The 23,356-nt window shown below is 42.3% G+C and overlaps 1 protein-coding gene across 1 annotated transcript in view; it reads left to right on the forward strand.

Annotated features, from left to right (window-relative positions):
- The first annotated feature begins 5,060 nt into the window (after window positions 1-5,060).
- Window positions 5,061-23,356, forward strand: part of TRANK1 (tetratricopeptide repeat and ankyrin repeat containing 1) — a 43,857-nt gene continuing 25,561 nt past the window's right edge. The window contains exons 1-8 of the mRNA XM_035318656.1: window positions 5,061-5,200; window positions 12,699-12,833; window positions 14,369-14,492; window positions 15,010-15,160; window positions 16,194-16,312; window positions 18,929-19,012; window positions 21,355-21,493; window positions 22,072-22,203. Of these exons, the coding sequence (XP_035174547.1) occupies window positions 5,190-5,200; window positions 12,699-12,833; window positions 14,369-14,492; window positions 15,010-15,160; window positions 16,194-16,312; window positions 18,929-19,012; window positions 21,355-21,493; window positions 22,072-22,203 (895 nt within the window). The 5' untranslated portion in view covers window positions 5,061-5,189. The remainder of the gene's footprint in view (window positions 5,201-12,698; window positions 12,834-14,368; window positions 14,493-15,009; window positions 15,161-16,193; window positions 16,313-18,928; window positions 19,013-21,354; window positions 21,494-22,071; window positions 22,204-23,356) is intronic.

The raw sequence follows: 23,356 nt of genomic DNA on the forward strand, positions 1-23,356 counted from the left end.
TGTGTTTTGCCCATGGTGCTGCACTTTGCTTTAACTTGATGGGTTGCAAGAGGCAGTGTTAATGGGCAGAGCAAGGAGAGGAAAAAAAGGGGAAGGAGGGGAAATTATGAGAGGTAAAAAGAGGCTTTTATATTATGAACGGCAAATGAGCTGCTGAAGGTCTGCTGAAGGTTTTCACTGAAGGTTTTCACTTTTGAGTTTCACTTCTGCAGAGGGATCTTGCTCCAAATGATGAACAACAACAACAAAAAAAGGTAAATAACTGCATGCACTCTCAGAGGGGAGAGAGGTCTTATGCTGCAGACATGGCTATTGTTCAGAGGAGCACAGTGAGCAAGACACCTAAAGAGTTGCGGAAAACTTGCATCACATTCTGCAGAGATTTATGGGGCTTTTAGATAATAACACCCTCACTATGTAACTCAGAACTTGTTGCCCACTTGTGCTATGGTTAAATAGGTTTATAAGCCTGGGAGAATGAAAAATGCTGTGGAAAACTTGGTGACACATTTGAATATGTAGTACTCAGGCATTAAATTGAAGAGATCCACATCACTTTTCAAGGTAATCAGAGTATATCTGACTGTATTCCTCTGTTAGTATGACAATAAATGTGTAAGTAAGATATGCCTTTTGCAGAATAAGGTTCTTCACTTGATGAAATGGACACAAATACTTTTAATCACTTCCTTCTTCAACTTAATGTAGCAGACATTTGGTGGATGGGAGGTATGTGTGCATGAGGCAGGGCTTGCTACATCTATTATTAAGGAGTAAGGAAGAGAAATTCTGCCAGCAACTAAAGATCCAGGCAAAGGTCTAGGTACCAACTGAAGAAGCAGTATGGCAGCTGGAGGAAAGAGCCTGCATTGATGGAGCTGCAACAGGGGTCTGGTGGCTGGCTGGATGTTCACTGTTCTACAGCCGTGGCCATGCCAGCTGCAGCGTGCCCCTAGGAGGGAGTGGGTCACACCAGCTCTGTGGGAAGGTCCATAAGGATGGGGGGCAGAAAGTGTCCATTTCCAGCCACGGTTGGTAGCTCAGTATCATGAGCTGCTTTCGGGAGACTGAATTGTGTAAGTGAAGAAGAGGAATTTGGAAAAACTGCTCCTCTGCACCCGTGATGGCAGCGCCCGATGTTGGCAGCAAAAACAAATACATGCTGCTTGGCATGTTCTCACTACAAAAACAAACACCGAAATTCCTTCCAATCTCTTCTGGTGTGCAGCTAGGAGTGTACTCCTGCTGAGACCTGACTTGGAATAGATTTGAGCTAGTTGTCCTGCTTAGTCTGCACAAGTTCCTGACTGGTTTCCTGAGGCACAAACTCAGGATCTCCCGGTGTCTGGGCATCTCCTACCAAGTACTTAGTACTAAGTAATCCTCTTCATCTCTGTCACCTAGGCTATCACCTGTTTCTCATGAAGGAAGGCTCGATGCTTCACTCTCTTGATAAGACCCTGTACATTCCTTGCTGTCATGGATCACAGAATCAAAGAATCTCCTGAGCTGGAAGGCATCATCGAGTCCAACTCCTGGGTGCACACAAGACCATCCCAAAGTCAAAACCTACATCTGAGAGCATTGTCCTAATGCTTCTTGAACTCTGACAACTTGTTGCCATGACCACTTCCCTGAGGAGCCTGTCCCAGTGCCCGACCACCCTCTCAGTGAAGAACCTTTTCCTAATATTCAGTCTGAACATGGACAGGAGTGACCACACTTCATGTAAACTCTCTTGACCCTGCTAGGGTGTTCCAGATCTTTAGGCAGCCATAAAAGGAGATTCTTAAAAAAAAAGGAAAAAAGACAAAACAAAACAACCAACCAAACAAAAAACACCAGAGAATGAAAGAATATATCTATTAGATAACTATTTTTGTGATACTTAATGAGCTTTATGCTGCTGTGGTTTTAATGATGCTATCAATACCCAGGCTAAAGTCCAGTTAAAATACATCCTTAGAGAAGTCTTTCCATGCACAACAGGCACTGTTTTTTGCTGTCACAGGACTCTAGTCCTAACTCATGACTTGCGGTGCCACAACTGTTTCACGTGTATAAAGAATAACCAGGAAATTGCTGTGGGCTGTGGCACACACAAGGAGGAACAAAAAGTCTTCTTGTGCAAAGAGCAACTGTGTGTGGATCATAGACAACTGCTTACACAGTAATATAAACCAAGAGGTCTTGGTGCCTTACTACATTTTCAGATGGTTTGAAAGACTTAGGGTTTGGGTTAGGGTTAGGGTTAGGTTAGGGTTAGGGCTGTTAGGGTTAGGGTTAGGGTTAGGATTAGGGTTAGGTCCGTTAGGGCTTGGTTTTGGATTAGGGTTAGGGCCATTTGGTTTAAGGTTAAGGTTAGGGTTTAGAGCCATTAGGGCTAGGGTTAGGGCTCTTTGGGTTCATGGTAGTGTTAGGGCCATTATTTTTAGGGTTAGCGTTTTGGGCCATTATGGTTATGGTTAGGATTAGTGTTAGGCTTAGGTTTAGGTTTAGGCTTAGGCCTAAGTTTAGTGATTAGGTTATGATATTGACACAGGTTCTTTTATCCAGTCAGGCCTTTATGAAATTTAGTAAATTTTCCTTTATTGATTATGTGCATAATATTCCATTAAAAATTCTTTTACCGCTATTACTCTGAAGTACCTGGTTTCTCTGGGACATGTTTCTAGACCTCAGAAATAAAATAGGGTACGCACAAGTTCATCAGGAGTATTGTTATGTCAGTTTGCACATATTCTTTTAAAGTCAAACAAGCACCCCAACCATCCTGAAATAGTCCTACTGTTTGAAGCTGCAGCATGGATATCTTCAGGAAACTGCACCTACACTGCAAACCTTTGTCCTCATATTTGCAATAACCAGAGACATCATTTATGACCTGTGTCCTTTCGCTGTCAGAAGCCTCTAGTGTGGGGCACTAGAAAAACACCAGGAAAAGCAACCATTTCTGTGGATGTGGATGGGATGGGGTTACATGGGGGATCCTCACGGGACCAGTTGGGTAGGGATGTCCCCAGTCAGTGTCCATAATTGGCATCCCCAGTGCCCTGACGTGGTCTAATTTGCTGGTCTGCATGAGGATGAAACGCATTCAAACCAGGAAAAATATCAATTTACCAGCTGAGGTTGTACCAGTGCATTTTGCCATTGACCTGCCATTGGCCGGTGCATTTTGCCACTACAGCGAACGCAATGCTTGCTGCTGGGAGCTCAGTCTAGGTGCAGATCTTTGGTAAGATGCAGTAAAATCTACCCCAGGCACGGCACGGTGCTCTCAGGAGCCAGGAGATGCCCTCAGGAAAGCAAGTGCTGTGTGTGTCATAGATCCTTCAAGCTCAGGCTCGGAGGGCTTGTGCAGAGGCCCATCCCTTCCATGCAATGGATGCACCTCCATTGTGAGATCTGCTGAGTCAAGAGCGATTTGTGGAGTGCTCCGTTACTCACTGTCCCAAAAGAAATGACAAAATAAATGTTTTCCCTTGGAAATGTCCCCACACCAATGCTTCTCTACAGCTGCAACAGAAGGGGTGTAGAAGCTGGGTAGTAGAAAAAGCTTTACACATCATTACACACTGCCTTGGAGTACTTCATGACCACCTCCACCCGGAGCACTCTCTTCTGTGCTGAAGCACCTGTATCATGCCATATGCCTAATAGCGTCCATGCCCAAGTGCCTGCACTCTCAGATATGCAAAACTGCCTCCCAAAATAGGACCACACTCTCTAGTTTCTATTCCTTCCATGCTTATGCAGAATCAGGAAATGCCATAATTTTCTGACTCAGATGCTTGTTGGACATGTGTGTACATGGCAGGGATGCAGCTTTGACAAGTTACTTTGCTCTGCACAAAGGAAAACACCCCAGTGCACACGGGAGAAAGCTTACAAGCTGCCAAGTTTTGTTTCTACAGCTGAGTTTTAAAATCCAAGTTTCGATTTCTGTCTTGTGATGGGGTTCACAAAACACGCCCATGGCGGGCAAACAGACATCACCACGGCTATTTGTTCTGAGAGTGTTTCAGCCAGAGACACTTCCGAGCTGAAAAGCAGGATTTCCGTCTTTCTGTAGCAGTAATAGGGGAGGCTGGTCCTTTGTGCTTTCTGAAGCAAAATGTCCCCTTGATAACAAGCAGAGGGAGTTTGGGGGTTAAGGGAAATGCCGGCTGCTTTGGTGCCCACCACCCAGTTTTCTCTCCCAACATTTGTATTCCCTTGACTCGCGCAAGCGCCTTTGCCTGGGCAAAAGCTGCAAAATCCTACCCATGGGCTTGATGTTAGGTTGGTCAGTAAGCAATGCTGGGGAGCATGCAGTTTTCCCACCCCATACCCATGCAGCTCTGAAACAGCAGCTGTGGATGTAGTGTTATTTAAGGAGTGGCTTATTTTGATGCATTCAGCAGGGAATGCCTGTGCTGAGGGTAGCGTTAGGCATGCTCTCCAGCCACTGGATGGGTAACTTCTGTGAAATTGGAGATGTACGTGAGAAATTTGTGTGCAAGTTGTGACACTTGGTTACATGGGAAAGTGAATTATTGACTGATCTCTGGTGAGGCTGCACCTTGAGTACTGTGCTCAGTGTCGCCCCCCCCCCCCGACAAGATTTGGGTTGTGCGGAGATGAGAATAGAAGAGGTGTGAGGAGCGGCTGGGGGCCCTGGGGCTTCTCGGCCTCGAGGGGAGGAGGCTGAGGGTAGAGCTCCCCGCTCTCCACAGCTGCCTGACAGGAGGCCGCACCCAGGAGCAGTGTGTTGCTCTCCTTGCTCAGGTGACAAGGGACAGGACGCGAGGTGACAGCCCCGAGCTGCACCAGTGGGCTTTGGACTGGGTGTCAGGAATGATTTCCTCACTGAGAGGGTGATCAGGCCTTGAAAGTGCTGCACAACAGGGGGCTGCACGATGAGGGGAGGGGGTGAGGGGGAGGGGGATGGACCTCTCTAGGCCTGAGCCGGGTGACGCGGGCGGGCGGGGCCGTGGGCGGAGCCGTTGCGTTTAGAAGGGGGTGGGTGCGCGCCGCTATGTGAGACGGGCTTCTCGGGCACGGAGGTGAATGAGCAGTGGGGCTGTTCCCCTCTCCCTGCAAAGCAGGGCTGCCGCCAGTTTCTGTGTCGGAAAAGTGGGCTGGACACGCTGCCGAGGAAAGAAGAGCTTTCTCAGCTGCTGCGTTTCTCACCTGGTTCGCGGGCGATGAGCTTCAGGTTAGTAGAATGGGTTTAGCTCGCCTGGGTTTAGCTCTCCCCCTGTACTCGGCTCTGGTGAGGCCGCACCTCGAGTACTGTGTTCAGTTTTGGGCCCCTCGCTACAAGAAGGACATCGAGGTGCTTGAGTTTTAGGTTAGATGTTAGGAAGAGCTTCTTTACTGAAAGGGTTGTGAGGCATTGGAACAGGCTGCCCAGGGAGGTGGTGGAGTCACCATCCCTGGAAGTCTTCAAAAGACGTTTAGATGTAGAGCTTAGGGATATGGTTTACTGGGGACTGTTAGTGTAAGGTTAGAGGTTGGACTCGATGATCTTGAGGTCTCTTCCAACCTAGAAATTCTGTGGTTCTGTGAAAGCTAATCCCCATGTGCTGGGCGTGACTTAAGCCTGCAAGGGAAGGAGGAAGGATGTTAAGAGATAGCACCTTAAATCCAGGATGGTGTATCATGGCCTTTTCTCTGGACCTGTGACACCAAATTGATGAGCGATGCATTGAGGTCTTGCCTATAAACAGTGTTTTTATTGCACAGCTCATGGGTGTAAAGCTCTGGTTTCACAGCGAGTGCTCAGGGTCTCAAGCAGGTTACTTGCTGCTGTACTGGTATGTGTGTGCTGCTCTTCTTCCCTGGGATGGGAACTGGGAAGTTTGTCTTGTTGTGATGTGCTTATGATTTCAATTGCCTTGCCATGTTGCTTCCTGGCCTTAGTGCCTTTTCTGTGGGCAAGGTGACCACAGATCCATCCTCTGGAGGATGTATTGGTAACATTTTAGTGGCATTCTTGTCTTGAGGTTTTTCTTGGATTGCAGTGAGGTGACAGGGCTGACCCAGTACTACTGGCTGGGCTTGGGTCCCACTTCTGTTACATTGTTACTGGTCATGCTCTGAAGAGGAGCTGGGCTGCTAGGTGGGGTCAGCTCTGTGCATTTGGTGTGTGAGGGGTTGGGGGTGTCAGGCAGCTGGGTGTCGTTATGAGTAATAATTGCTTTATAACAGTTTGTGTAAATAGAAACCAGTGCACAATGGTTATCTGGAGAAGGAGGACCTGAGGAGGTTATTTGGGTGGACCCTGCCCAGAGCAGGGCCCTGGGTCACAGCAGGAGTCTCCTAGTACTTGTATTACACTTGCTCTGCTTGTTTCACCCAGACTCTACATCTCCTCCTTATCTGCATTGTACATACCATTTGAGATATTAGCAGAGCATTGAGGCTGCTGTGCTAATCATATCCTGGTAATTGTGCTGAATGTCAATTATGATGTCTTGTTTCTGACCACGCCTGTACCGTGCAGCCAGCACTTTACTGCTGTGCTGGTTTCCAGGGGAAAGCTCAGCTTGAGCACAGTCAGATGTTTCATCTTTTCAGCTGCTTTGTGTGTTTTTTGAAAGCAGAACCACAGAGGTGAGAAGTCTCACAGCTGACTTCTCAACCACAGGTGCAGTGTTTGTGTGTGGGATCTGGTGTGAAACTGGGTCCCTGAGCAAGAAGTGTTTTGTCCTGTGCTATGCCCTGGCTTGGTGCATACATCTATACCAGGACATAGTGTACATGTCATTCAGAAAGACCTGCGTGTGGCAGCCTTTATCTGGGTGATAGTGGGGCCATCTGGACAGGTGGTGGTGGTGGGCACGTGGCAGTAAAGTGTGACATGGGAATGCCTTCATGGTGGCACTATGCTCTTACAGTCAGCCTGCTTTTGTTGGACAAGAGCTAGTGCGAGCCCCAAGGCTGCATGTTGAGTAAACATGAATTACCTGAATGCTGATCACGTGTATTTAGCTTGTTTGCTTAACTGCTGGGCTTTTTTTTTTTTCCTCCCTGCCTGTTGCCAGTTGGTAGTGTCTGCCTGTTAGGTTAGGGTGGGAAGAGTAAGGATCATTTATTCCTCTGCTTACTAAGAAAGAGGAATGCACAGTCTTTAGAAGCTGGGTTTCCTGGAAAAGGAAGGATATATATATTTTTTTTACCACTACTTTAATTCAGATGCACAACTCCTCAGATAGCATTACTTCAGTTCTTGCTTCCATTATGGAAAGCTACTGTGCCTCAAGAATAAAACTGTTATTCTACCACTGGGTAATGCCACATGGGTAATGCCATAAGCCTTACAGCTTAGCTTACAGTATCAACAATTAAAAGTCTGGCTATGTAACAACCTTCACTCCTCTGTGAACAAGCAGTTATCCTGGGTCTTGTTGGGATGGAGTTAATTTTCTTTGCAGCAGCTGGTATGATGCTGTGTTTTAGATTTGTGACCAAAACAATTCTGATAACCAACTGATGTTTTAGCTCTTGCTGAGCAGTGTTTGCACAGCCTCAAGGCCATCTTTATTTCTCACTCTGCTCCTTCCCAGCCAATAGACTGGACGTGTGCAAGAGTTTGGGAGGGGACACAAGAAAGCAGGTGACCTGAAAGAGATACTATGCCATACCACATCAGGCTCAGCAGTAAAAAGGGAGAGGAGGGGGCTTATGGAGGCTTTATGTTGTTTCTCTATTAAAGTACATAAACTGGACACAGATGAAACAAACAGGCTGCTCAGGTTTGCTCTCAATTTTATGAAATTTTCAGTATTGCCAACCTCAGATATGCGTTCTGAACAAGCTTGCCTCTTGGGATCAATGACTGGTGTACAGAGCATAGTGTTTTTCAAAAATGACAAATGGGATTGTGGGCAGTCTCTATTTAGGTTTTCAAGCTTATCAGCTGAAGCAAGGGGACTCGAAGCGTAGAATTGTAACCCCCTGGAATTGTCCTGCTTGTGAGGGCAGTCTGACTGAACCAGTTTGGGACTCCAACCATCACAATAACTTAAGAGTTGGCAGCATGTGAAGTATGTGGGAATTTTGCCCACTGGCAACATGTGGTTCAAGGTAGCAGGCAGCAAAACATGACAGAGCCATTTACATCCCCTTCCCCCACCCAGGAATGAGGAGAAGGAGGAAAAAAAAAAAGGAACAAAACAACAAAAAGAATAAACAAAGCAAATGATATGCAGTGTAATTTTTCACTACCTGCTGACTGATGTCCAGCCATTCCCTGAGCAGTGGCAGCCACCCCCAGTTTTATTGCTGAGCACACCACTGTTGTATGGTGTGGGACATAACTGTGGGCAGTATGTGGCAGCTGTCCTGGCTGTGTCCCCTCCCAGCTCCTGGTGCACCTCTGTCCTCCTTGCTGGCAGGACAACACCAGAATCTGAAACTCCTTGCTCTGTGCAAGCACTACTCTGCAACAACTGCAAGACTGGTTACTGGTGTGTTATCATGCTGGTTACTGGTGTGTTATCAGCATTATTCTCATCCTAAGTCTGGAAAACAGCACCATACCAGTTACTGGGAAGACAATTTTATCCCAGCCAAAACCAGGACACAGCAATACGAATTGGAGTACAGTGTTTCTGACTTAATTGCATAATCTTGTGTTGTAATTCTTCAGGTATAAATGGATATGCTTCATTTTGCTGCCAGAGTTGTGCTGTTGGCTTCAGGAGCTGTAAAAATAAGTCAAGTAGGTAATCTTGTCTGATTTTTTTTTTTTTTATTTGAAGAACAAGTTCTCAGATTTGGGTCATGAGTCTCCTAGACCAAAAAGTTTTTCCAAGTAATTTTCTGTGTGTGTATCTGTTACATTCAGATGGATGCTTGACCTTTCTACCAACTGAAAGCAGCGTAATAGGTGATTTCTTTTTAATGCTGGCTACTCAACAGACTTCAACGTAATAGGTCTTACTTAGTATACTGGTTTAGGATTAAAAATGTTCACGCTGCAGGAAAAGGTTAGACAACAGCAAGTCAGGCTGTGCTAGTCAGTACAGCGATTCTTTTGTATAATTAATTTAGATGTCAGATTTGCATGCCTGTATATCTCTTGGGTCTGCGAAATTGGCTGTAGTTGCTAAAGCCTACAGCAGACATCCTGGTTATTTAAATGACCTATGGTTTGAGGTTTTGGCTGGCAAACTCCAGTGTTGGAAAAGCACAGGAATTTGTGACCTGCTGGAAATCCTGCTGTTCCGTGTGTTAGGGGCTGGGGAAATCTCACCTCCTGAATTGAAACAGGGCGCTCAGATTCAAAATGTCTCATTGCACGACACCTTTAGAAGTCCTTCCAAAATGTGTGTTGCAACTGGGGGTCTTTTTGTCTTATTGCAGGGGAAAGAATCCTTTAAATTTCTTTTGGATACTTTTTATTTTTAATTCTACTTTAAGTAGACTACAAAGAAAAGCAAATAAATATAATTCTGGGTTTAAAAAAAAAAAACAACTTACCCCTAAGGAGAAGCATAGCTTTTCTTGAGAGAACAGGCTTGAAATTCAACTATGATTTAAAAAATAAATAAAAATAAAAAATGAAAAAACAGGAAGGGGTCCTGGATGAATGGAGACTTGCTAATGTGACGCCCATCTCTTAGAAGAGTTGTAAAGAGGACCTGAGGAACTACAGGCCTTTCAGCCTGACATTGGTCCCAGGAAAGGTGATGGAACAGGTAGTCTTGAATGTAATCATGCAATGTGTGTGGGATGATGGGGGGAATCAGGCTCAGTCAGCACGGGTTCATGAAAGGCAAGTCCTGCTTGAGGAACCTGATCTCCTTCTATGACAAAGTCCCTCACTTAGTGAATGAGGGAAAGGCTGTGGATGTGGTCTGCGTAGACTTCAGCAAGGCCTTTGACACAGTCTCCCACAGTATTCTCCTGGAGAAACTGGCAGCCAGTGGCTTGGACAGGTACACGCTTTGCTGGATTAAAAACCGGCTAGACGGCTGGGCCAAGAGAGTGGTGGTGAAAGGAGTGACATCCAGCTGATGACTGGTCACCAGTGGTGTTCCCCAGGCCTTGGTGTTGGGGCCTATCCTCTTGAATATATTTATTGATGACTTGGATGAGGGGATTGAGTGCACTCTCAGTAAGTTTGCGGATGACACCAAGTTGGGGGGAAATGTTGATATATAGGAGTATAAGAAGGCCCTGCAGAGGGACCTGGACAGGATGGGTCGATGAACAGAGGCCAATGGGATGAGGTTCAACATAGCTAAATGCCAGGTCCTGCACTTTGGCCACAACAATCCCATGCAGCGTTACAGGCTTGGGGCAGAGTGGTTCAAAAGCTGTGTAGAGGAAAAAGATCTGGGGGTGTTGGTTGATGCTTACCTGAACATGAGCCGGCAGTGTGCCCAGGTGGCCAAGAAGGCCAATGGTATCCTGGCTTGTATCAGGAATAGTTTAGCCAGCAAGACCAGGGAGGTGATCGTCCCCCTGTGCTCTGCTCTGGTGAGGCAACACCTCAAGTACTGTGTTCAGCTTGGGCCCCTCAGTACAACAAGAACATCAAGGCCCTGGAGTGTGCCCAGAGAGGGGCTATGAAGCTTGTGAAGGGCTTGGAACACAAGTCCTGTGAGGAGCGGCTGAAGGAACTGGGGTTGTTTCCTTTGGAGGAGGCCCAAAGGGGACCTTATTGCTCTCTACCTGAAAGGAAGGTGTGGGGAGCTGGGGGTTGGCCTCATCTCGCAGGTAACTAGCGATAGGACTAGAGAGAATGGCCTCAAGTTGCGCTAGGGGAGGTTTAGGTTAGAAATCGGGAGATAATTCTTCTCCAAAAGAGCAGTCAGGCATTGGAACGGGTTGCCCAGGGAAGTGGGCGTGTCCCCAGGGGTGTTTAAGGAAAGGTTGTACCTGGTGCCTGGGGACATGGTTTAATGGGTGATAGTGGTAGTAGGGTGATGGTTGGACCAGATGATGTTCAAGGTCTCTTCCAACCTTTAGGCTGCTATGCCTACGTGATGAAACCCTGGGGTAATTGAACTTTTTGGTACTATTCTTGGTGAAAATCATTTATTTAGCCTTTTGATAGTAAAAAGTTAAAAGCTGGCAGAATTAGGAAAATAGAACATAGAACCATCTTTTAGCATTTGTTTTTTATTCTTTGCACTGTTACTCTTTATTTTCCTTTTCTCCTCAATGGTGTTCATTCCATGCAATGTAAAAAAGACCCACTTATAGTATGAATACACTTGACTTGTGGTCTCAATAAGTAGTATTTTTAAACTATATATTGTATGTGCATTGCACAATGAGGTGATTATTTGGTTTGTGTATTTTCCTCAGTTCTTCCTGCTTCCCTGGAAATTTAGTAAGGTGATGTTTGCATTGCAGACATCACCACAGAGCATTTATTTCTTTAAATAAAGACCTAACTTCTGACTGACCTTTTTCCTGAAGCAATCTTGATCTGAGCTTTGGCACAGTACCTGGTTCTTCTGCTGTTGCCTCTTCAAAGGTGTGTGCTGCTTCTCTGCTCTCTGTGTAGTGCATTTCATCCTGCTGAGCAGATATGCAGATGAGGCACAGTGATGGCCTCAGCATGCCTCTTAATACTTCTGTGTTAACGATACGGTAGTGATTTGCAATGCTTCAGGTTTGTCTTGAGGAGTGCTGTAGAGAAAATGTCAGTATTATTTTTTGGTTTGTCTACAGGCTCATATATGAAGACATGTCTAGCTTGGTTTATGTGAAGAGATTTTACAGGTTCTGTTAGTGGCTTACAGATTGATACTGGTTTTGTACTACGCCTGTTAGTACCTGGATAATAACTAAACCTGTGCATTCCTTCTTGGGGATTTAATCTTACTTGCTAATACTGAGATCTGTGAGATTAATAGAGCTATGCAAAGGTAATGGAAATGGCTTTTAAACATAAAATCCAGTTGTGAAGAATTATTCTATTCAAGGCTTTAGCATTCTATTTTATCACCTGTGTTCTTAACATTCTCTTTCTCAACATACATGTAGCTACTTTTCCATTTTTTTTTGTTTACCCAGCTGCTTGAAAATGTGATTATTTTTATGAGGAACCTGATATTACAGTTTTAATTATGAATTTTTTTCTCAGTCAGTTGCAGTTGATGCCTATTCATATCTTTAATTTCTCCAGGTTCTGATTATTTTAATAACTATTTTAAATTTTATTGAAGGTCTTCATACGCTATTAATATACCTCTGCAGTAATTGAGTTTCAAAGCAGTCTTGCATGGACTGGATTATTAAACCTCTAGCTGGAGAGGCCAAACAAAGGAAAAATCATAGAGATAAATAAAAAGTGTATGACTTACGTAGCTTCATGTGTTTCTCAAATATATGAACTCTATCTCAAATTCTTCTTCCAGCATGTAATGTATATTTACACATTTAAATAATTAGAATCTTAATTTAAAAAAAGAGTGCAAGACTCAAAAAAAAGAAAAAGGGAAAAAATGTGTTCCAGTGATATTTGGTTGCCTGAGGTTGATTAAAAAAATATCTGGGAAATTGAGGTATCAACAGCAAAGATGAAGTGAGCACATGAGATGCGTTTTATTCCAACTGCAAAGAAAAAATAGTTTTTTGTCCTCCCCTTTAAATATGCAATACCAAAGGCAAAAGTTTAACTAGATTTTGGGAACAGAAGTGTCTCAAATCAATGCTGTTTAATTTTATTTTTTTTCCTCTCTCACAATTAGCATGGATGCCATGCAATATGCACAGTTTATGAAAAAAGCTGGGAATGAGGATTTTAAAAATGGAAGTTACTCTTTGGCCATCAGAAAGTATGATCAAGCTCTGCATATGCTTATTCAGATAAGGCAATGGATTCTGTAAGTATTCTTCGATTACCAGGTGTGAACCATTAGGTGCAGTACTACAATTAACTGAGAACTGTTTCTTTCCCTGACACTTGACGTTCTTGAATTTTTGTCACACTCTTTGGTATGCAGTTTTATAATTGAAGAGGAGTTGTTCTTGATGTGTATGTGGGAGATAAGTTAGCAACCTTAATCTGAATGCTTTTATATAAATGCTAATTATAAATTAGTATAATTAAAACTCTAATTTTCCATAACCACGTTGGTTTGTGTTAAATTACTTCTGTTCTGAAGCTGACAATGGATTAATGTTGCTGTGGTTCTGCCAGGTACTGGTCATGTCCATGGGTCATCAGGTATTTTTTAAAACAATTCATGCAGGTTACTTTGTTATTTGGAGTTTCTTAGTATTGTAAGATCTGTTCAAACTTCTTATCCAAAGAACTCTCTGGCTATTTCTTTCCAAATGGTAAGTGCTTGTGGTCATCAGTAAACATCAGTTGCTAACATTATTAGTGGTTTAATAACTGACTATTGTTAACTATTAAATATTCATTGCTGCTGTGTATTAGCACTGATGTTTACCCTATGTAACACCAGCCAGTTCGACTGTTTGTCCTTAGACTAAGAGTGGTAAAACACAGCCTAGACTGTATGGGGGGAGTGGGACCAAGCAAGGACAGAGCTGAGGAAGCCGTCTCCACTTTGCAAGCAGCAATACTTTGTCTTCTCATAGGGTATGCTCCTGGGCTTCTCTTTGCTGTAGGTTGCTTTAGCAGGATTTACTCACATGCAGGAGTGCACTCTGAACATGTCTGAAGTTGAAACAACTTTCTTGCGTGCATGTTAATAGATAAAAATAATGTGGAGGATGTAGCACCATGCTGCATACTGTTTAAGTACAGATGAGACAGGCTTTTCAGGCTTCCCAGTACCCTGTGGTCTGTAGTTCTGTAAGTTTTGGGCAGCTGTTTCCAGAAACTCTCTTGCATTCAAATGCATGTATTCTAGTATATTCTGTTCTCCAAAATACACTTATTTTGTCAACTTGCATAAATGTAAATAGTTTTGTTAACTTTATCAACTTCTGATACATAAGATAGCTTTTGTATTTTGGTGGATCTAACTGTATATAGCATTTGTTCTACCTTTCATATGTCTGTTTTCTCCTATTCTTGGCCACAAACTTAACAGAGTATCTAGACATATCTACGTGGTCTAAACTGTCTCTAAATCCTTGTAGAAACATAGAATATACCATGTTGGAAGGTGCATACAAGGATCATTGAATTCAGCTCATACTGTGGTATTCCAGTGGGTTGGTCTTCTGCTTCAAAAGGAACCAGGATATCACTAAAATATCATTTAGAATGTCACTAAGAGATTTCATAGCTGATGTTCAAATGATCTTTACTTTCTACAGCTCTGTTTTTTTCCCCTCTAATTTTGTTAGGTGGGTGATGTTTTTTTTTTCTTGTTGCTATCTGTAAAGTATCTTGCATCCTTCTTTAATTGAATAAGCAGTTATGCTGGTAACTTATTTTCAGGTGTTCTGAGGACATAGCTGTGTTATACTGTAACAAATCAACTGCCTTGTACAATCTTGGTAAATGGAGAGAAGCAATGTTTTCAGCCTTTGAAAGCTTACGCTGGAATCCAGAGTATGTTAAGGTATTCAGATGTTTAAGCTGTCTGTTTTTTGCCTGCCTCACATTTATAACAAGTGTCAATATCTGTTTCTTTTCTTTTTAAGATGTGCTAAGCAAATACAGTATAAAATCATAGAATCAGCGTCTGGCTCTGCCATGTGAACATCAGAATTATTGATGTAATACCTCTAATAAAATGAGGCAGCTCTCTTTTTGCTTACTGGTTCTTTCTGGATCCCAACAAAAAAAGTCCATAATTGCTAACAGTATATCTTCTCATCCTTTATTTTCCAACCTTTCTATTACTCTATCTTTACTGGTTTTTCATAGTATTTGCACTGACATCAATAGCACGTTGTGAATTACAAGGGATTTGATTGCATTTTTTGGATATGTTTGTGAGAAGCCATGCCACTTTATAGAGCAATTAATGAGTTTAGAAGAAAAAGATAATTTTCTTCTAAACATTCTTGATCTAATGTGACCAAAATCTGACTATTTTCCTAACAGTGTGGTTTTCTTTTTTTTTTTCCCCTCAGGCTTATTACAGAGCTGGCCACTCATTGATCATGTTGTCAAACTCTTTTGAGGCAATTTCTATGTTTCATAAGGGTTTGATACTTCTGAATGCTTCTGTAGATCGATCTCAGGTTGCTGATTTTATAGCAGGAATATTCACAAGTGTTAATGGTAAGCTCTGGTTAAAAGCTTAATCTTTCTAAGAGCTTTTCAATAGTGACGGGGACAACATAAGTCCTTTGTAGAGCATCCTTGCTAAGATCACTTATTTGGCCTTCAGCACCACAGGTCTGCTTGGTGATTATGAATATGTTGAATAGCCTAATTAAAAGGATGTAATAAACTTGTTACATTTGCATACGGCAAATACTGATGATTCCAAATCATTGTGCAGGGAAATATGTTAACTTGCATGAAGACATCAGTTATAGAGCAGTCAGAAAAGGTTAAAATTCAGAGCCAGGGAGCCAAGGCTGGGTATTCAGAGCTCCAGACCTCTAAGGCTTTAGTGATTTTTTTTTTGTTTGTTTTATTCTTCTGCATACCACTCCGATTTCCTTTTAGCTAAGTAGATTTGAAAATAATTAGAAGATACTCAGCTGAAATTTAAGCTCATAGTGTAGTGTATTCCTGTGGGGGACTGTCCCTCAGCTAATAAAGGGCACCAATGGGAAGACAGAATTTGACCTTTCTGTTCCATTATGTGCTTTTTTTCAAGTAATGTTTGCTGTATGTCTCCCTTCTCTCTTAAACTTCTCTCCTCAGTTTCTTCTTGTTTGCTTTTTTGTTTGGTTTGTTAGTTTTGTCTAATGGAACCTGGCGGTGTGCCAAAAGGTTGTGTTGTGCCTGTACTGCATTCACCTGAGCTCAGCCCCATATTAAGGATGTTGATTAGCTTAGTAGCATCCCCTAGTGGCAAAATCACCATGAAGTTTACAATGTTGTGGAACTTAGGGGTGTTTCTTGAGGGCAGGGTTTATTTTTTTCAGTGTTTAATGAAGACCAGCTGCTGGTAACAGGGCACCATTTCAGTTGAGTGGTCAAGGGATGTAGTGTTAAAAGTCAGATTTGTGTTCCCTATTGGCATTCTCCTGGGCATTAATCAGTACTAAAACTGTCCCTGTGCAGTGAACTAAGTTAGAGACAGCAACTTTAAAAGTGCTGTGTATACTAAAAGCATTTTCATAAATGCTTCTTCTTGCAGATGAACGAGTCTTTCCACCAACTTTTCACCCTGCATATGATTATATTTTCAGTGCAAAGTTTAATGTGCTGATTTGGCAAGCAGTGATGGAAAAATTGGCCCAGAAAGGAAAGTGGCAGGTAAGTTTGTCCCTGTGAAAACAAGTGTCACATATTGCTGTGCAATAGGCACTCATTTGGTACCTGTTCAGGGTAAGCTTTTGTTACTTGTTACTTTTTTCCTTTTGAATTTTGAAGTATTTCCTCATTCAAATACCTTCATTTTTTTAGACTTCAGAAATACTCCTAGTGCTAAATTTCTGAAATTAATTTCTCAAAATGATAAATTAACTGAGGATCCTGCTTGTCTCTTGCTGTTGTCTATGTAATGGTGCTATCTAGGGGTGTTTCCTCTTGGAAGACATTGAGGGGAGAAATATATGTTTATTAGTGGTGCCCTTCTGTGTGGCTAGATGGATTTTTGAAGCTGCCTATGGAAGACCTAGAAATAGAGCATCTCAGTGAAAGTATACAGTTGTTAAACAAAGCCAGAATATTTAAGAAAATCAGAAGGATAATTCTAGTCCTATTGTCTTGTGATGACCATCTCAAGAGGATGTGGCCAGTCTCTTTTTAGTTGTGCCTAGTGAGGGGATGAGAGGCAAGGGACACAGACTAAAGTACAGGTAATTCTGGCTGAATATGAGAGGGCTTTTCTTTAATGTGAGGGTGACAGAGCACTGGCACAAGTTGCCCAGAGAGGTTGTGGAGTCTCTTTCTCTAGAGGTATTCAAAACCTGCCTGGATGCTATCCTGCGCAATGTGCTCTAGATGATCCTTCAGAGGTCCCTTCCAACCTCAACCATTATGGAAGTCTGTATGAAAAATGGATCGTCATAACAATTATGGGGTGTTGGTGAGGTACTGTCAGGGGGCTGCTGGGCTTCTGTGATGAGACAAGCCTGGGACTGTCCTGTGCCAGACACAGTCAATTCCAGCTAGCTCTGACTGCAGACACGACACAGCAGGGCCCAGCAGCCATGGTTGGGCATGCTGGGGAAACTTAGCTAAAAAAGGGCAAAATGTTGCATGGCAGTGTCTTCCTTTCTGTTCAGGAGGTTGTTATAGCTCCAAACAAAATCACAGCATAGAATTATAGAATATTCCAAATTGGCAGGACCCACAAGGATTATCAAGTCCAACTCCTGACTCTATGCAGGACCACCTCAAAATCAAACCCTATGTCTGAGAGCATTGTCCAAATGTTTCTCGAACTCCAGCAGGCTCAATGCTGTGACTGCTTCCCTGGGGAGCCTGTTGCAATGCCCAACCATTTCTCAGTGCAGAACCTTTTCCTAACACCCAGCCTGACCCTCCCCTGTCCCAGCTCCATGCCGTTCCCTTGGGTCCTGTTGCTGTTCCCAGAGAGCAGAGCTCAGTGCCTGCACCTCTGCTCTCCTCGTGAGGGAGCTGTAGGCCACCATGAGGCCTCCCCTCAGTCTGGTCTTCTCCAAGCGGAACAGTCCAATTGACTTTAGCTGTTCCTCATACATCTTGCCCTCTAGACCCTTCACCATATTTGTAGCCCTTCTTTGGACACTCTCTAATCATTTTATGCCTATCTTACATTGTGGTGCCCAAAACTGCACTCAGTACTTGAGGTGAGGCCACACCAGCACAGATCAGAGTGGGGCGGTCACCTCCTTCAACCAGTTAGTGGTGCTGTACTTGATGTACCCCAGGGTATTATGTGCTGGCAGACAGAAGTGTCAGCACTGACTCATTCAGCTTGCTATTGACCAAAACCCTCCAATCCCTTTCCACAGGGTTGTTCTCAAGCTTCTTGTCCCCCATACAGAAAGGGCTCCCCTGTCCCAGGTGCAGAGTTCAGCACTTGATAAACTTCACATTGTTGGTAATTGCCTAGTCCTCTAACTTGTGAAGATCTCTCTGCAAGGCCTCTCTACCTTCAGGGAAGTCAGCAGCTCCTTTTAATTTAGTATCATCTGCAAGTTTGCTTAGTATGCGTTTAGTACTGCATGCAGATCACTAATTAAAACATTGAAGAGAACTGCTCCTAAAATAGAGCCCTGGGGATCCCCACTAATGACTGGCTGCTGGCCTGATGTAACCCCACTTACTATAACCCTCTGAGCCAAACCTGTCAGCCAATTGTACATCCATCATATTTTCTTGTCTAGCTGTATGCTGGGCATTTTGTCTAAAGATAGTATTGAAAGCTTTGCTGAAATCCAAAAAGATTACATCATCTAGTTGACCAAGGGAAGTTAGTTGAGTAAGCTTGTCATAAAAGGAAATTAATCTAGTTAAACTCTTCTGTCATGAGCCCGTGTAGTATGTGACCAATGACCTCATTGTCCTTCAGGTATTTTTCAATAACTCCCAGAATAATCTTTTCCTTAATTTGACCAGGCAGTGAAGTGAGTCTGACAGGCCTGTAATTACCAAGGTCAACTTTCTCACCCTTCTTGAAAAGGGTTTTTACCAAAACTATACTGGAGAGACTTTTAGGGCCTGACCTTTCTATGTAGTTTCTATTTCTGATTAAATTTTCATTTATCATAGCTTCCCACAGTCCACAATATTGTATTAATACGTATATTACATTAATTCATTTGATAAATGAAGAAAAATCTGAAACGTTGGTGGCCCTTGTTTTGTTCTCCTATGACATCCAGTGAGGCAGTGAAAAATAAAGTTTCTAAATGCGCTTATAAGATCACATTTTTTTTCTAGTCTTTTCTATTATTGTTGTCCAAGAAGAATGAATTACCCACCGATCTCAGAGTCAACCAGTTATCACTGAAAAGTCTCTTTGAGGTAAAGTAACTTTTTCTTGTCTCTTCTTTCTCTCAAGTGAAAGATTTTCCATCTTGTGGGCAAGGCTTGTGAAACAGAAGAAAGGAAAATAAAATGGAAAATATGTGGAATTGATTATATTAAATCATCTTTTGTTTCTTTTCATTTGATCATTAAAAAAATCCTTAATTTGTATAGCTTCTCTAGGTAATTTAATATTTCCTTTAATCACAAGACATCTTCCTCTCAAATACGCCAAGCTATTCATGTCAGACCTGGAACCTGACACTACATTTAAAGTAGAAAAAATGTTTAACATCTGTTAAGTTGGTATGTTTTCCAACCAGGATAGCTTACAGTATTCCTGGGATAGAGTATTATCATGCTTTGACAGCCTGTCTCTGGCCCACTTCATGATGCTGAGTATGATTACAGGAGATTGAGCTTGGTACTGTTGGAATTTTCTTTTTCCTTGGTGCTGCAGATTTTTGGTACACTGCTTTAGACGCAGGCAGGAACTGCTGAACTGTCTTGCTGAAGGCTTCGACACTTTCCAGGTGATTTAGGGAACCTGGTCAAGACAGGGACAAGTCCTCATAGACAAAGTAGACTCCTAATGCATTTTGCTGAGGTGATGACATCTGCAGGCAGTGGAATTCCATCTTTCTTGCTTTACTTTTTGTTGTGATTCCTTTTGTTCTGTGATGTTTGGGAAACCTCCAAAGCTTTCTGTTGTTATGTAGGGGGGGAAGGGGTAGTATTGAAAGAGAACCTTCCAGCTGTCAGAAACTGTCATGCTTATGCATCTTCTGACTGTTGCTGCTGGCTGTGCCTGCCTTGTGTGTGTGTGCAGGAGCAGATGGTGTATGTAGCAGTAAAATGCAAAGTTTGTAAAGACAGTGCTCAGAGTATGTGTCTGCTTTCATGCAGTGGATGCCTGTCCTGTTTCAATGGCAATTGAGGTAAAGCTCTTTATGCATCCCATTAAACATTCCTATGTCAAGTTGTCTTGTTTTATTCTTCCATTTATTTGTGTAAGTTAGTTAACTAGAGTTTTACTGGTTGTCACCTACATTTAAATGTTATGGTTAAACATGCACAGAGAAACTTCATTAGGCTTTATGCTGAAGTATGAGATTTCTTTCCACACTATAGTTTTTGTTTTGGAGCTTTAGAACACATTAACAATAGGCTGCACAATACACTTACTTGTTTACAGATTGTTTACAGAACTTGTTTACTTGTTTACAGAACTACTCCTCTTTTGCAAAAATTAGAGGAAAATGTGGCTTTCTGAGAGCTGGACCTTCCATGCTACCACTAAATATTCCCTGTAATTTGTTGCATTTTGATTTTGTGACTGCACAGACAGTAATTCCTGCGGTCAAAATTTGGCATGAGGTGTTAGACTTATTTGTGGATATGTGAAGCCTGCTAGTTAAAAAATAACTGGCACAAATGGAGAAATTGTCTCAATACTGTTTTTGATCACCCCCTCATATCCAGATCCTTTTGGCATATTGTCTCAATTCCCCTCTGAGCTTCTTCTGCCTACCTCCAGAGTTCCTGTATCACTTCCCCCCTTGCTTGCTTCATGTTCATTAAGTCCTTGCAGAAACACCTTTTTTTTTTTTTTGATTCAGCTGCCTTCTGCTCAGTCTGTGCTCTTGATCTTGGTGTATAAATTTTCCTGTAAAATCCATACTTCTATCAGATCACCTTCTAGGGATCTGGCCTAAAATCCTTTTCCTAAAGGCTTAACACCTTTTCTTTATGTGAGCAATCATAATTACTATCTTAATGATATCAATGTCTAGATGCTTCCTGAGATGGATGAGAGAGCAGTCAGTGCCTTGTCCTGGTTTCCATCCATGGAGCTCCTGACCCATATATGGAGATGTTACCTGAATTCCCTATACCTCCTTCTCTCAGACAATTGCTCCTTTTTTCCAGTTTCATGTATTTCTTCAGTCTTTTCTTGCTTTAGGGTAACTGTTTGCATAAGTGGCCTCATGTGAGCTGAAAAAGTACAATACCTAGTTAAAACAGGTACAGTGAGGCAGAAAGTTACTATCAACTATACCAAAGAAATTTAGAAATAGCTATTATAAAATAGACTTCAGTTTCAGTGCTTTTCAGAGCATGACAAGATTCTTTCAAAATTCATGAACAGGTCATAGGAGGAACATACTTGTTTTGAGCTTCTACTGGAACTGTTATGTATTTAATAAATGCTTGATTTTTACAATGGATATGGTATGGTTGTTACTGTTCCACCTATTCCCTGTCTTTAAAAAAGTGGTAATATGACTTGGAAAAACACTGTGTTCTGGGTATGTAAAATAATTTGTTCTCTTAATCAGACTCTTGAGTCCTATGGATATGATGGGAGGATACAAGACATACCAGAATTAGTCAAATGGCTAATTTCCCTTGGGGCAAAAGTAGAAACCATTGGAGTTTATCCTCTTCATGCTGTTATCAGACTATGTATCAAAGCAAGTAAGTTACATCCACTGCTAAAATCAAATGTTGTCTTCAGAGAACTGACAGTTTCTATTTTTTTAAAAGTAAATCTAATGAGATCAGATCATATTGGTGTGACCTTGCATGTATCAATGAAATACATTCTTAAAAAGTTCTAAACTCTTCCTGTTCATCTGTGCTTGATAGCGATACAAATCTAATATGGATGTTCTCTTTTGTGGTTTGGAGTGTAAGAGTGCTTGATATGGGCCTTTCAAAACCTAAACGTGTCAGCTTTGAAAATAAGGTATTTCTTCCTGTCACCTCAGTGTGGAGCAATAATTTCTGTATGTGCTAAGGTCATGAGTCTTCCTGAGCGGTACATGATGCGAGTCAGTGAGAATGGAGCATCATGTATCCGATAATGCAGCTGGCTCTTACCATGATTTCTTTTATGTATTCTTGCCTCTTATTCACAATGCTTGAGAAAATGTTTCATACAGGTGCATCTTTCCACTTTACGGTGGGGGGAGGTGTAAAAAACAAAACAACAAAAAACTATCTACTTCTGTTATGTCTACTACTTATAACAAATGTTTTTTTCCTTATTTGAGGAAGGAACACTGTTTTCAGGTGGTTATTGACTCAGAGGCCAGACTTGAGGGATACGATAAACCAGCAAGACAGAGATGGATGCACCCTCCTGCATATTGTGGCAACTTCAAGTGAATATTCCCAGAAACACAGTAAATACCTTCTTTTTATTCCTATTAGTGTTTTTTTATTCACATTGGTGTGCTTGTTTTCATATGGAAAAGTGAAGAATGGAAGAAAACTTCAGACTGTAGTGTTTACTATTTCAGGCTAGGGAAGAAAATGAGGCAGCCCTGTTATCTAGATACAGACTCTAATAGTAGTAACTGATGATTAAACATTTCAGCAATTCCCTTCTAAAGCTGTATACCTGATTTGGTGACTACTTGCTTTGCTCCTTGATTTGACTGGTTTTGATTTTTTTTTTCCCCATAAGTATACTGTAGTTTTTAGTTACCTTTTGAATCTTGATGTGCCTGTAAAATCATGAGGCCTTCTGGAAACCTGTCCTGAGTGTTGGTTCCTTTTTTTAACTAGGTGAAACTTTAATATCGAAGTAGCAGTGCACATTATCAGAGGTGAAAAATGAAATACCTTTTCTTTCACATTTTCTGTGATACTACTTTTGTTAACTTAGCCTGGCTTTTTTCCTGTATTTCTTACTCTGTACACTAGATGGCAAGAGGAAATAAGCATCAATACCAAGATAACTCCACACTTTGAGTTCACTGAATGCAATGACATTCCGGTGGTTCTCATTAATAGTATGAATGAGATACATGCAGCCTATATCTAATTACACTTCCTAGAAAGGAGCCACACTTCCTTCACAGCAGTTCCATCTGTTGCTGCAAGACTCCTGTGTTTCTAGAAGAAACCATATATATGTATGTGCATAGATACATTAAAAAAGCACTTGCATCCCTGCATTTAAAAGAAATAACTCCTAAAGTAGCTTGAATGGTAAGGCTTAGACACACACAGCACGATAGTTGTGTTGGCTTGCATCACTATTACCTCATCCAGGTTTTGCCTTCAGCACATATAATAGCAGACTGTGTGCCATGGCACTGTGCCTGGGGGGAGTGTAGCAGTCTAACACTTTGTGCAGCATTGCTCAGCATTCTCCTGCATGACTTCGTGTTTTGGTGTTTCTGTGCACCTCCAGCTGTTCTGTTTCTGTTTGCATGGCTTATAGCAAATGAGCAGCTCTTTGAGACAAGAGGAGTACAGGCAACTGCTTGCAGGGCTGTGTAGCACCCCTGGTAGTACAGTGTCTCATAGTAAGAGTATGTCATCTTTGAG

Source organism: Oxyura jamaicensis, chromosome 2 (assembly GCF_011077185.1).
Source record: "Oxyura jamaicensis isolate SHBP4307 breed ruddy duck chromosome 2, BPBGC_Ojam_1.0, whole genome shotgun sequence".
NCBI classification, from domain to species: domain Eukaryota; kingdom Metazoa; phylum Chordata; class Aves; order Anseriformes; family Anatidae; genus Oxyura; species Oxyura jamaicensis.